This window comes from Crotalus tigris, unplaced genomic scaffold (assembly GCF_016545835.1).
Source record: "Crotalus tigris isolate CLP2741 ecotype Arizona unplaced genomic scaffold, ASM1654583v1 scf7180000019021.11574027:1482141, whole genome shotgun sequence".
In the NCBI taxonomy this organism is placed as follows: Eukaryota; Metazoa; Chordata; class Lepidosauria; order Squamata; family Viperidae; genus Crotalus; species Crotalus tigris.
Window position 1 is genome coordinate 1,144,768 of NW_024097333.1, and position 15,048 is coordinate 1,159,815.

Here is a 15,048-nt window from a genome sequence, read left to right on the forward strand (position 1 = left end):
CAAAGTCAACGGGGGGGTAAGCCAGGTTCACGTAACGACCGTGTTGACTAACTTAATGACTGCAGTGATCCGCTTAACGACTGTGTCAAGGAAGGCTGTAAAATGGGCACGACTCCCTTAACAACGGTCTCGCTTTGCCCAGGAAAATTTGGGCAAAATTGTGGTCGTTAAGTCCAGGACGACCTGTACCATGATGCCAAGCTAGCCCAAGACCGGGAGACAATCCAGAAGATTCCGGATCAGAAGAGTCTTTCCCTCTAATAAATAGCCTTCCCACTCTAGAAAGGAACGGAAGAGAATCCAAGGGGATCTTGGACTCTCTTTCACACAAAGTGGGTTCACAATGCAAAGACCCAGCCCCACCTACCCGCTCTAAGCATCTGGGGGGCTTAACAGATGCAGATGATGCAAAACTAGCCATTCCAGGTTTCTTTTAACCATGAGAAATGGGATGCAAATATTTTAAATTAATGTATCTCAGACTTGGCCCCTTTAAAGCATGTGGAGTTCAGCTCCCAGAATTCCCCACCCAACATCTTTAATATGGGTGGACTTCAATTCCCAGAATTCCCCAGTTTGCATGCTTTAAGATGGGTGGGCTTTGACCCCCCCATAATTCCCTAACTAGCATGCTTTAAGAGGGGTGGACCTCACCTCCATGGTTTAAGATGGATGAAGTTCAACTTCCAGAATTCCGCAGCCAGCATGCTTTCAATTTAAAATATATGGACATCAAGTCCTAGAATTCCCCAGCCAGCTTGCATTAAGATGGATGGACTTTAACTCCAGCCTGTAGGCTGGGGAATTCTGGGAGTTAAAAGGCCACACATTTTAAAGGGGGCCAAATCTGAAAAACGTTTGTTTTAAATCCACCCATTTAGGCTTCAACAAGTCACGGTTCTTGGGAAATTAAGGAAGTGAGAAGGAATCAGCTGGCTTAGAAAAGAGGGGAGAACACAGAATTCACTATTTGGGCCTGCTAGCATGCCCCCCCCAGCCCCCCAATATCTTGCCATTCGAATAATTTCAGCTGTGGATGAGGGGCTTTGGCCTCCAACATATTTAGACAGCATTTGGTTCTCAATCTGTGGGTCGGGATCCCATTTGGGGTCGAACGACCTTTTCACGGGGGGGTCGCCAAACAACGCAGTACGCCATTTTTCCCCCCCTTTTCCTTAGCTGTGCTACTCCCTTTTATTTTATTGGCTTTTGAAAGCCAATAGAATAGACTCCCTTGAATAGAGTCTAATTCTATTGGCTTTCCAAAGCCAATAGGAATTGTCCAGGCTGTCTCTGCCCTGCTGAGCCTGCCAAAAGTCCCAGTCTGCAAACGGTGCTGCACCAGTGGAGTAGTCCTCGACTTATGACCGGTTGAGTAGTCCTCGACTTACGACCGGTTGGGAGGTTGTGGCATTAAAAAGGTTGGGAACCACTGGGTTAGAGAAAAGAGTGCATGAGCCACTCTCTAGCATGGGGTTTCTCAAGCTTGGCCACTTAAAGACTAGTGGACTTCAAAGTCCCAGAATTCCCCAGCCAGTAGGCTGGAGTTGACATCCACTCATCTTAAAGATATCAGCTGCCAAATTCTGGGACTTAAAGTTCATCCACTTTAAAAGATACTGGGCTGGGGAATTCTGGGAGTTGAAGTCCACCTGTCCTAAAGTGGCCCAGCTTGAAAACTGATCTACAGGCTCAGTTGATAAGGTTCTCCTAGGAATTAATCAGAGACTTTGTGCAAGATTAGAAATTAGAAAAGGTTGCAGACAACACAGCACACCTTCATCGCTTTGGGATGAAAACCCAGGCAAACCTAAGGCAAAGAAGCCGCTCACCTCAAAAAAATGTTATTGCATTGCTTGCGAATATACGCCCGAAGGCCCAGGAATTTGCCGTAAACCCGGTGAAGGATGGTCTTGAGGTATTCACGTTCCCTGGGGTCTTCGCTGTCAAACAATTCTAGCAGCTGAAGAGGGACCAAAGAGAAAAAAGAGCATTGCCAAAGATTTGGAGGGTTTTGTGCTTCATGACCTTAATTGCATTGTAAGTTATTAAAACCACCCTAATGGGCAAGGCTAGGATTGTTATATTTTAGTATTCTATTTCTCTTCTATTCCACACCATCTATTCTATTCTATTCCATTCTATTCTATTCCATTCCATTCCATTCCATTCTATTCTATTCCATATTTTCTATTCTATTCTATTCTATTTTATTTCATCTATTCCATTCCATTCCATTCCATTCCATTCCATATTTTCTGTTCTGTTCTATTCTATTCCATATATTCTATTCTATTCTATTCTATTCTATTCTATTCTATTCTATTCTATTCTATTCTATTCTATTCTATTCTATTCTATTCTATTCCATTCCATTCTATTCCATTCCATTCCATATTTTCTGTTCTGTTCTGTTCTATCTTATCTATTTTGTGTCTTGGCCCCATTTCTCATCTGTGGGGAAGCTGTTCCTAGCTTAGGCAGGTAATCCTCAACATATGTCCCCAATTGGGATCAGATTTTGGTCACTAAGCAAGTCATCATATGACTGGGTCAGATTTTATTCCAGGTCGTCTTCGACTTAACCATTTGTTTAGTGATCGTTTGCAGTTACAACAGAACTGAGAGAAGTGACTGATGACCATTTTTCACAGTTATGACCGCTGCACCATCCCCACGGTCACGTGATCAAAATTCAGATGCTTGGCAACTGACTCATAGTTATGACAGTTGCAGCATCCTGAGGTCTCGTCCATCACCTCCAGTGATGGAGCACCAACAACCTCCCTCCCTCCCTCTCTTATTTATCTCACAGAATCATAGAGCAGAAAAGACCTCTGAATTCTAGTTCAACCCCCTGCTCAAGCAGAAGGCCCTAGAACAGAGGTCTTCAAAGTTGGTCCTTTTATGACTTGTGGACTTCAACTCCCAGAATTCCTCAGCTAGGCATGCTGGCTGAGGCATTCTGGGAGTTGAAGTCCACAAGTTGCAAAAGTCCCAGGTTTAAAGACTTCTGCCCTATACCGTATCCATCCATCCATCCATCTATCTTATTTATCTCATAGAATCTTAGCGCAGAATGGACCAGAGGTCTTCTATTCCAACCCCTGCTCAATCAGGAGACCTTATACCATTCCAGACAAATGGCTTCTCTTGAAATTCTCCAGTGATGGAGCATCCACAACTTCTGGATCTGTCTGTCTGTCTGTCTGTCTTATCTATCTATCTATCTATCTATCTATCTATCTATCTATCTATCTATCTATCTATCTATATATCTATCTATCTACCTACCTACCTACCTACCTACCTACCTACCTACCTATCATCTATTTATCATTATCTATCTATCTATCTATCTATCTATCTATCTATCTATCTATCTATCTATCTATCTATCTATCTATCATCTATTTATCATTATCTATCTATCTATCTACCTACCTACCTACCTATCATCTATTTATCATTATCTATCTATCTATCTATCTATCTATCTATCTATCTATCTATCTATCTATCATCTATCATTATCTATCATTATCTATCTATCTATCTATCTATCTATCTATCTATCTATCTACCTACCTACCTACCTATCATCTATTTATCATTATCTATCTATCTATCTATCTATCTATCTATCTATCTATCTATCTATCTATCTATCTATCATCTATTTATCATTATCTATCTATCTATCTATCTATCTATCTATCTATCTATCTATCTATCTATCTATCATCTACTGTATCTTATCTATCTATCCATTAACGTCTGTCCGTCCGTCCATCCATCCATCTTCCATCTATCTATCTATCTATCTATCTATCTATCATCTACTGTATCTTATCTATCTATCCGTTAACGTCTGTCCATCCGTCCATCCGTCCGTCCGTCCATCCATCCATCTATCTCCTATCTATCTATCTATCTATCTATCTATCTATCTATCTATCTATCTATCTATCATCTCCTATCTATCTATCTATCTATCTATCTATCTATCTATCTATCTATCTATCTATCTATCTATCTATCTATCTATCTATCATCTCCTATCTATCTCCTATCTATCTGTCTATCTATCTGTCTATCTATCTATCTATCTATCATCTCCTATCTATCTATCTATCTATCTATCTATCTATCTATCTATCTATCATCTACTGTATCTTATCTATCTATCCGTAACATCTGTCTGTCTGTCTGTCTGTCTATCTATCTATCATCTCACAGAATCATAGAGAAGAAGGGACCTCAGAGGTCTTCTAGTCCAACCCCTGGCTCGAGCAGGAGACCCCATACCATTTCAAACAGGTGGCTGTCCAGTCTCTTCTTGAAAACTCCATGGTTGGAGCACCCACATCTTCTGGAGGGAAGCCTTTCCACCATGATTCCCAGCCGTAAAACCCTTCCTTTCCGTCTCACTTACCATCAATACGAATTTCTGGTCTATGTAGCGCTTGGCAACCGAGGGTTGGAAGTCTGGACTTTCAAGGAACCGGAGGAAAAATTCATATACAAGCTGGAAGGAGAAGAGAGGGAATCCATCAAATCCAACTCAACTTTCTTCTTCCACCAGGAGGCAAAGGTTGAATGCCTTGAAAAGGTGGGGTTCCACCATGCCCAGCCGGTGATACATCCAAATCCCGGAGCCACTACTCAAGGGGACATCTTAATCTCACGGCCTTCAGAACGACTCTTACTTGGAGATGGGGCCAAGACGGTTCCAGGTTTGGTTCATCTTCTTCGGGATCAAACTCAGGGTTCTCACTGGGTGGAAGAATTCGGAAAATGTTGACTGAGATCTGCAGAGAGACGGGACAGATCAGCCCACGCCCAAACCCTGGAAGTGAGATAACTTTTCAAGGTCAGCTGAGCCAACCCAGAACAGACTCCACCCAAGCCTCAGATCCACAGAATCAGAATAGAGCTGGAAGGGACCTTTGAGGTCTTCTAGTCCAACCCCCTGCTTAAGCAGGAGACCCTATACTAGTTCTCTAAGAGTAAATTTCCTGTCAGTGGGAACAATTAATCAGGGGAACTCCTTGCATCCAGAAGTTGTGGATGCTCCATCACTGGAGACTTTCAAGGAGAGATTGAATAGCCGCTTATCTGGAATGTTAGGGTCTCCTGCTTAAGCAGAGGGTTGGACTAGAACAAGGGTCTTCAAACTTGGCCCTTTTATGATCTGTGGACTTCCAACTCCCAGAATTCCTCAGCCAGCGTGCCTGGCTGAGGAATTCTGGGAGTTGGAAGTCCACAAGTCATAAAAGGGCCAAATTTGAAGACCCCTGGACTAGAACATCACCAAGATTCCCCCCAACCCTGTTATTCTGTTTTTTGCTTTTATTATACATCAAATTTGAGGGGGGGGGAGGTGTCTCCAGTTCAGCGTTGACTCCTAGCAACTGCCTGGACTGGTCCCTGCAGGTTTTTTGGCAAGGTTTTTCACAAGTGGTTTGCCATTGCCTCCTTCCTAGGGATGAGTGTGTGTGACAGGCCCAAGGTCACCCAGCTGGCTTTGTGCCTAAGGCGGGATTAGAACTCCCAACTGCCTGGTTTCTAGCCTGGTATCTACACCACAATACCAAACTGGCTCCCTTAGCCATCAATAGTGCCATTTTAGTTTAATTTTCTTCTTCTCCTTGTGCCATATCCGTTATCGGACGTTGGCAATCATGTTGGCGATGCTGTTTTTATCAGCAACCGCACGAAAAAGTGCTGCTGAGTTTTGTCCAAACCGATCCCTGAGATTTTAATTTTATTACAGTTTAATTTTAAAATGATTAAACAATGATTAATTACAAAGCAATTATATATGCATTTGTTTTACTAATTTAAACAATGAATAATGAATTTGTTGTTGTTCTTAGCTGCGAAGTCGTGTCCGACCCCTCGCAACCCCATGGACAACGTTCCTCCAGGCCTTCCTGTCCTCTACCATCTTCTGGAGTCCCTTTAAGCTCACGCCTACTGCTTCAATGACTCCATCCAGCCACCTCCTTCTCTGTCGTCCCCTTCTTCTCTTGCCCTCCATCTTTCCCAGCATTAGGCCCTTCTCCAGTGAGTCCTTCTCATTAGGTGGCCAAAGTATTTGAGTTTCAACTTCAGGATCTGGCCTTCTAAAGAGCAGTCAGGGTTGATCTCTTCTAGGACTGACCGGTTTGAACACCTTGCAGTCCAAGGGACTCGCAGGAGTCTTCTCCAGCCCCAGAGTTCAAAGGCCTCCATTCTTTGGCGCTCAGCCTTTCTTATGGTCCAGCTTTCACAGCCATACATTGCAACTGGGAAAACCATGGCCTGGACTATACGCACTTTTGTTGGCAGGGTGATGTCTCTGCTTTTGAGTATGCTGTCTAGATTTGCCATAGCTTTCCTCCCCAGGAGCAAGCATCTTTTAATTTGTTGGCTGCAGTCCCCATCTGTGGTGATCTTGGAGCCCAGGAAGATAAAATCTGTCACTACCTCCATTTCTTCCCCATCTATTTGCCAGGAATTGAGAGGGCCGGATGCCATGATCTTGGTTTTCTTAATGTTGAGTTTCAAGCCAACTTTTGCATTTGAATAATGAATAAACATTGGCTATTTCTTACATGTTTGCATGTTTATAAATGCGGCCCACTAATTAACACATTTTATATAATACGGCTCTCCCATTCAAGTTTGAAACTCCTTTTAAACCATTGGAAAACTGAAAGTTTAGATTAGATCGCCAAATAATTTAATTGTAAAGACAGAGCGACTTCTTAGATTCCCTGAAAACTACAATCTAAAAGGTATCTATCTTTTCTTCCTTTTGATAGCATGTGTGTGCATCATCTTCAATTCAGCATCACCTTCACCTTGATAAGGATAATGATGAGTAATGCTTTTGGTAAGTAATTTCATTTTTCCATTTTTTTTTAATTGTGGTTTCTTCCTTCTTCCTTTCAGAAAAAAAAGCACGATCAATATAAAACTCAGGAAGAATTATACAGATAATCCTTGTTTAATGACCGTTCGAAGTTACAACGGCACTGAAAAAAGGGACTTATGGCTGTTTTTCATACTCAACCACCATTGCAGCATCCCCAAGATCACATGATCAAAATTCACACATTTGGCAACTGGCTCCTATTTACGACGGTTGCCGTGTCCCGGGGTCACGTGATCCCCTTTTGTGACCTTCTTACAAGCCAAATCAGTGGCGAAGCCAGAGTCACTTAACAACCGTGTTGCTAAAGTAACAACTGCAGTGATTCACTTAGCAACTGTGGCAAGGAAGGTTGTAACATGGAGCAAAAGTCACTCACCAACTGTCCCTCTTAGCAACATAAATATTGGGCTCTATTGTGGTCGTACGTCAAGGGCCACTTGTAATAGGAGTCCAGGTTCCTGTCCCCTACCCATCTTTCCCCACTGCCCCTACTCTGCCCCCCCCTCCTTCCCAGGTGCTTTTGGCCAGCCTTTTACCATCTTGATGATCTCCGGATAGAGTGGCTCAATCAGGATGCCACGGTTGGTGGCCACGCACTCCACCAGCTCGTTCAGGGCTGCCCGCTTGATCTCCTTGCCCTTCAGGTCAGCCACGCAGTCCAGGAAGTCGAAGACGATGGAGCACTGTTGCAGCTTCTTACACAGGAGGTCGTGGAGCTCTGAAACCGGAGCATCTGGGGGGGGGGGGAAGCAGAGGGAGGGGCCGTGAGAATGTACGTGGGATGAGAAAGCAGGAGAATTCAGATAGCAATAGCCATAGCCCTTAAGACAGTGGTTCTCAACCTGTGGGTCGGGACCCCATTTGGGGTCGAACGACCATTTCACGGGGGTCGCCAAACAACGCAGTCCCCATTTTTTCCCCCTTTTCCTTAGCTGTGCTACTCCCTTTTATTCTATTGGCTTTTGAAAGCCAATAGAATGGACTCTCTTGAATAGAGTCTAATTCTATTGGCTTTCAAAAGCCAATAGGAATTGTCCAGGCTGTCTCTGCCCTGCTGAGCTTGCCAAAAGTCCCATTCTGCAAACGGTGCTGCACCAGTTGAGTAGTCCTCGACTTACGACCGGTTGTGGGTCGCGGCATTAAAAAGATTGAGAACCACTGCCTTAAGACTTATATACCGCTTCACAGTGCTTTTACAGCCCTCTCTAAGCAGTTTACAGAGTCAGCCTATTGCTCCTGCAACAATCTGGGTCCTCATTTTACGACCTCAGAAGGACGGAAGGCTGAGTCAACCTTGAGTCGGTCAGGATCGAAATTCTGGCTGTGGGCAGAGTTAGACTGCAATGCCGCATTCTAACCTCTGCACCACCACAGCTCATATAATGGGATCCTATATGAGAAAAAGAGGACTCCTATGTTCAAGAACATACTTGGCTATGTCTTCCTCTTTATTATAATCCAGCTTGGTGACGTGACTGGAGTAACATGCATGATACATCCTTTCACTCTTTTTCAAGGGGTGGATCACAGCTGTTGAGCATACCAACAGATGTCCATACAAAAAATCCGGGATTCAGCTGTCAACAATGTCAGATATCCAGCAGGCTGTGGGAAGGCACCAGGGCTCAGAATTGTATCGGGAAACTGCATCACTAACTCAACAGAGCTGGGAAAAGCCCCCCTCTATCTCTCTGGAGGCTAATTGCTATCACGCAACAGCAATTAACGGAATATTTTAATTACAGTACTTTATGCAACGCTTCAAAGAGGGCTTGTAAAACTTTACTGCTCATCCTCTTGTCTGATTCACACAGATATCATAATTAAAAGGTGGGTGACTTACAACCTGCATAATATTTTTTTCAGAGTCACCAGGATCCAAAAAAAAAAACCACAGAAAACCATTTCCAAAATAACTGCAGGGCTGGGACCACCAAGTCACCAGAAAGTGAGCACAACTCAGAGACTTAATTTACAAATTCCTGCAGTGAAAATCCTGTAAATGTCTTGGAGCGGCTGGTAAAAAAAAATAATTAAAAAGGGTGTAGCCCCTTTGGAAAAAAAAAACCCCTTGCCTCAATAGATATGTGTACCTCACAGATATAACTGACTAAGTAGCCATAAATATATTATAAGCTTATATATTGCAGACGTAAGTCTACATTTAAATTTGCAGGGCAATTAAGCTTCCGAAGGAGCTGAAACACGATCCTCTTGCAGAGCTTCCAGAGAAAGTGGTTGCTTGACCTTTCCTGCATTCCCACGGCTTGGCTCCACCGCTGATCTTCCGTGGCCTCTGCAAGCAAAACTTTGCTCTATTTTCAGTGACTTTGTTCCTTTCCTAAAATAGGGCCAGAACACTTCAAATGTTTACACATCGTCCCGTAAACACAGACAATCCCCAATGGAAGCACCAGCAAAGCTAACCCCGAAGGTTAGGCTTGCTGTGGTCCTCTTGTCACCCCAAATATTTCAGCTCACAAATGGGGAGGGGGATTTTTGAGATCGGCAGACATTAAATCCCAGGTTTGGAAGAGTTCCTTGAGGCTATCAAGCCGAACCTCTCCTTAGTGTAGGAATCTAAATCAAAGCATCCCAGCGAGAGGAGTGCCCAACTTGTGCTTCAAGACATCCAGCAAATGTCATTTCCATGATGTGCTATCGCAGTGGTTCTCAACCTTTTTAATGCCGCGACCCCCAACCGGTCGTAAGTCGAGGACTACTCAACTGGTGCAGCACCAGAATTCCTCAGCCAGCCTATGGCTAGGCATGCCCTGTATACCTGTACATTCATAATAGCCGATGAATATTTTAAAAAACAACAAACAAACAAACAAAACTACACTAGGTCCTGTGCAAAAAGAAGTATTTTTAATATTTTAAAAAAGAACATTAAATAATCTAATTCCCAGTGTAATTCTAGTGGAGTCACATACACCGATCACAAATTTGTCTCAACCGTCAGTTTATACTTGTGGTTTTCAACCAGATCAACTTTCCCCAGCCAATTAAGAGGGGTGGAGTTCAACTCCCAGAATTCCCCAGCCAGCATGCTTTAAGAGGGGTGGAGTTCAACTCCCAGAATTCCCCAGCCAGCATGCTTTAAGAGGGGTGGACTTCAACTCCCAGAATTCCCCAGCCAGTATGTCCTAGTCAGGAGCTGAAAGCCACACATCTTAAAGTTGCCAGGGTTGAGAAGCCCTGACCTAGATCAACAGTCCCCAACATTGGGGCACAGGGGAGGAGAGGGAAACGTAAGTGATGGGCCAGTGTGTACGCGCGCTTGCAGCTCAACTCATGCAAGTGGCATGCACCTGCATGCACACACGCAGCTGAACGAATGGAGCTGCACATGCATGCCTGTGTGCCGGGCTGTCGCTTGCACAAATTGAGCTGTGTGAGTGTGTGCAAGCATGCGTGCACCAGCTCTCCGCTCGTACAGCCTGGTTGCAAATAGACCCTGGCCCAGGGGTTGGGGACCCCTGACCAAGATAAGATTTTTCCCCATGATCACCTGTCCCTAATTCAGTGGTTCTCAACCTGTGGGTCGGGACCCCATTTGGGGTTGAACGACCATTTCACGGGGGTCGCCAAACAACGCAGTCCACCATTTTTCCCCCCTTTTCCTTAGCTGTGCTCCTCCCTTTTATTCTATTGGCTTTTGAAAGCCAATAGAACAGACTCTCTTGAACAGAGTCTAATTCTATTGGCTTTCAAAAGCCCATAGGAATTGTCCAGGCTGTCTCTGCCCTGCTGAGCCACCAAAAGTCCCATTCTGCAAACGGTGCTGCACCCAGTTGAGTAGTCCTCGACTTACGACCGGTTGGGGGTCGCGGCATTAAAAAGGTTGAGAACCACTGCCCTAATTGATCTCTCAGATATCCGGCAAAGAGGAGCTGATATATTTAGGAAGATTTGCCCAACATTACACAGAAATCTGTTTTCCTCAGAGTAGGAAATCCACCCTTTCATGTCTTCTCCGCAACATCCCGTCAGAAATGACCACCGTGCTACCCCAGCCTTCTCCTCAAAGCTAAACTTTCCGGTGCCCTCCACGCCTCTCCTCCTATCTCCCAATCAACGTCGTTTCCATTTTCCAAGCCTTTTTCATTTTCCATGAATTCGTATTGACACAACTCCCATTTAAGCGCTTTTGCTTTAAAACAGTGGTTCTCAACCTGTGGGTCGGGACCCCATTTGGGGTCGAACGACCATTTCACGGGGGTCGCCAAACAAGGCTGTCCGCCATTTTTCCCCCTTTTCTTTGGCCACGCCCCTGGCACCCGGTGATGTATAACTGGTTGGGGGTCACCACAACATGGGGGACTGTATTATGGGGTCGCGGCATTAGAAAGGTTGAGAACCACTGCTTTAAAAGGAGGCTTGGGATTGAAGGGAAGCAGCTGATCAGCACAGAAGACGACAGAACGACGGCCATCCCGTGACCGCGTCTGTCGATGTAGCCTAAAATTGCGTCGGCCTTTTTAAAACTGTCATCTCTCACACTGCTGACTCACACTCAGCTTGTGACCAAAGCAGCTTGCCCCCCCCCAACACACACACACACACATTACCAGGCAAAAGGATAATTCCCTTTTCAACAGTGTCATGTTGGTTTCAGTTTGCCAAGCGAAGCACTTCGCATTACGTTCTTAAATTTCCTTCTATTTTCAGCCTGATTCGCTCACAGTTTATTTATTTATTTGTGAACCTTTCTATGCCCACCAACTCATCAAGACTTGGGGCGCCTTACAGGAGTGGCCCCCAATCTTTTGGGTGCTGGGGAGAGGTTCCGTGGGGAGTGGTTTTCTCATGGACCGGGGACGGAGGGGGGGACATGTTTTCATGTGCTGCCTGCATCCCATGCGTGTGCTGTTGGGGTTTGGCTCGCTTTCATGGCCTGGTTGTGCGTCCATGGACCAAGGTTTGGGGACCCCTGCCTTACAGAATTAAACTCTACAAAAAAAATTGAGGATGAAGGAAGGATACATTAAATAACTTCTAACTTCTTCTATATCAATGTTTCTCAACCTTGACCATTTTAAGGCATGTGGACTTCAACTCCCAGAATTCCACAGCCAGCAATGCTGGCTGTGGAATTCTGGGAGTTGAAGTCCACATGCCTTAAAATGGTCAAGGTTGAGAAACACTGTAATCTATATAAAACACTTTTTTTTTCCCTTTCTCCCTCCCTAAAGTTTATTCAATTTCAGAAAAGTATAAAACGCAAAAGTAGAAAGGAAAAAGAATTTAAAAAGAAACAAGGAAAGGTTTGGGAAAATTAGGGAGTCAAAGGGGAGAAAGCTGTGGGGGAAAAAAATGGAAACTTCTGGCTTTTTTTACTACTGATAAAAACCTAAAAAAACAATGACCCTTTGAGCTAGTATAGATAAAATGTGTTTTTTTTTTCCCTCTAAACAATAAACAAGGAAGGACACCTCTTTCATTAGGGATAGGAAACTTTTGAACATTCAGATCAGTGTTTCTCAACAACGGCCACTTGAAGACATGTGAACTCCCATGCTGGCTGGGGAATTCTGGGAGTTGAAGTCCATACATAGATGGCCGTTGTTGAGAAACGTGGATCTAGGGCAGGGATGTCAAACTGCGCGTCATGCCAAAACTGCGCCCATCCCAGCTCTGGCAATGGGGAGAAAGTCATGATACGTCACGACACGACACCGCTGATTTAGGCTGTACTCCCAATATCATAGTTAACCTGCCAGTAACCAGAAAGCTAAGCGAACAACTTCTGGAGATTCACAAATTATTCATCTATAACAGTGGTTCTCAACCTGTGGGCCGGGACCCCATTTGGGGTCGAACGACCATTTCACGGGGGTCGCCAAACAACGCAGTCCGCCATTTTTCCCCCCTTTTCCTTAGCTGTGCTACTCCCTTTTATTCTATTGGCTTTTCAAAGCCAATAGAATAGACTCTCTTGAATAGAGTCTAATTCTGTTGGCTTTCCAAAGCCAATAGGAATTGTCCAGGCCGTCTCTGCCCTGCTGAGCCCGCCAAAAGTCCCATTCTGCAAACGGTGCTGCACCAGTTGAGTAGTCCTCGACTTACGACCGGTTGAGTAGTCCTCAACTTACAACCGGTTGGGGGTCGCGGCATTAAAAAGGTTGAGAACCACTGACCTATAATTTGATTTAGTGCAAGCCCGTGCATTTGACCAGGCTCAAAATAGTTGAGTATTATTATTATTAATAGTTTATTATAGTAGAATGTTTATTAGTTTTATTATTATTTTTAGTATTAGTATTGTTTAACAATTTGGATATTGTATAGTTTAATAATATCGACTTAAATTTATATTATTATGTTTATTTTTAATTTGTTTATACCTATGTTAAAGGGGAGTTTAAGCGCATTATGGACTTGGTTATTCATATAGTTGGTTAATGTTAATTAGAGTTTGATTATTATATTTGTAACCCTGTACTCAGCTCTGGGAAGTGGGGGAGGGAGAGGGGGGGGGTTTAGGGTGGGTGGGTTTTGGGGTGTATACTGTAATTTTTATAAAACTTTTCAATTAAAAAAAAATTAGTCAAGGGAAAGTAAAGCGGCTTTTTGAGGATAATTACATTCATTAATCGCAGCCAGAAGGATTGCGCCCCATATATCAAAACACCCAACACCCCATGGGAATCCTGGATTCTGCTGCCACTTTCACAGAGCCCCACCAGGGTTTGCAGGGGGAGGGGGCTGCCGGTTGCAGAATCGGGTCCCAGAGACCCCAGGACGGTCACTGCAAGGATGCTAAGGAGTTGCCATCCTCCGTACATTGCCAGCAGGCATTCAGAGCAAGGAATACTGTAAGGAATGGCGTTAAGAGCAGAAGGCTGGTTATGGCTGAGGCGCTGTGGGACATGTTGTCACCGTCTCCTGCGTTCTCCGCTCCCCGATGCCCCTTGGGGCACCAGGCAGCTCTGGCAGCCCCCCCCCCCATGGGAACTGTAACCATGGCAGCTGGGAGGCTGATGGCTTACATCGAGGTAGACGAGACTCCAGCATCTAGGAACCCAGTAGGGACCTGGGAGCATCAGCTGACCTCTCCAATATGAGCGGGTTCCTGTAGCAAGGAATCTGAGGAGAACTGAGGCCACATCTGGAGAAGGAACCATCGGCTGAGATAAGAGAGAATGCTGCGGTTGAGAAAAAGCTCGCTGTGATTCACTTGGCTTCTCATGAAGGCAGAAGCGAGGAGGAGTCCCCTCTGACTGAGCTTGGTGGTTTTCTTGCAGATGTTTCATTACCCAAACAAGGGAACATCATCAGTGCTAGAAGGAATGTGGGGTTGTGGAGAGGAGGAGGAGGAGGAGAAAAGGACTGTGGGGTCCTTGATGCTCTCTGAGCTTGGTGGTTTTCTTGCAGATGTTTCATTACCAAACTAGGGAACATCATCAGTGCTAGAAGGAATGTGGGGTTGTGGAGAGGAGGAGGAGGAGGGGAGGAGGAGGAAGAAGATTGTGGGGTCCTGGGCGCTCTCTGAGCTTCGTTATTTTCTTGCAGATGTTTCATTACCAAAATAAGTAATGAAAACAGTCCACTGATGATGTTACCTAGTTTGGGTAATGAAAGTCTGCAAGAAAACCACCAAGCTCAGAGAGCACCCAGGACCCCAAATCCTCATCCACCTCCCTGCAAACTCTACTCTGTTCTAGCGCTGATGATATTCCTTAGTTGGGTAATGAAATGTCTGCAAGAAAACCACCAAGCTCAGAGAGCACCCAGGACTCCTCGTGTCAACCCTGAGCTACAAAGATTCTAATTTATTAAGCCAAGGTGGCACAGGCCATCCGGCAGTGCTTCTCAACCTTGACCAGGGATGGACGTCAACTCCCAGAATTTCCCAGCCAGGCATGTTTTGTTTACTGGCATTCTCCAAACCACACACTCCGGATTTGTTTGATTTCAAATTGCAGAAGCTCCCAGCTGCTCTTCTGGGTGAGGATTAGGAGACCAGATCCCCTCTGGGGAGCACTGGGTTGGAGAAAAATGGAAGAGAGAAGAATGAACAGCTTTAACTGTACACTGCTGCCCAGAGTCACTCTATCAGAGAGATGGGCAGTACCTAAATTTGAAGAGAAAGAGAGAAGGAGGGAGGGAGGGAGGGAGGG

At 44.8% G+C, this 15,048-nt stretch overlaps 1 protein-coding gene across 1 annotated transcript in view; it reads right to left on the minus strand.

The window, feature by feature from the left end:
* Nucleotides 1-15,048, minus strand: part of PPP2R5B (protein phosphatase 2 regulatory subunit B'beta) — a 31,223-nt gene that overhangs the window by 11,925 nt on the left and 4,250 nt on the right. The window contains exons 2-5 of the mRNA XM_039358460.1: nucleotides 7,459-7,655; nucleotides 4,710-4,811; nucleotides 4,436-4,528; nucleotides 1,833-1,963 (exon numbers count right to left, since the gene is read on the minus strand). Coding sequence (XP_039214394.1) covers nucleotides 1,833-1,963; nucleotides 4,436-4,528; nucleotides 4,710-4,811; nucleotides 7,459-7,655 — 523 coding nt within the window. The remainder of the gene's footprint in view (nucleotides 1-1,832; nucleotides 1,964-4,435; nucleotides 4,529-4,709; nucleotides 4,812-7,458; nucleotides 7,656-15,048) is intronic.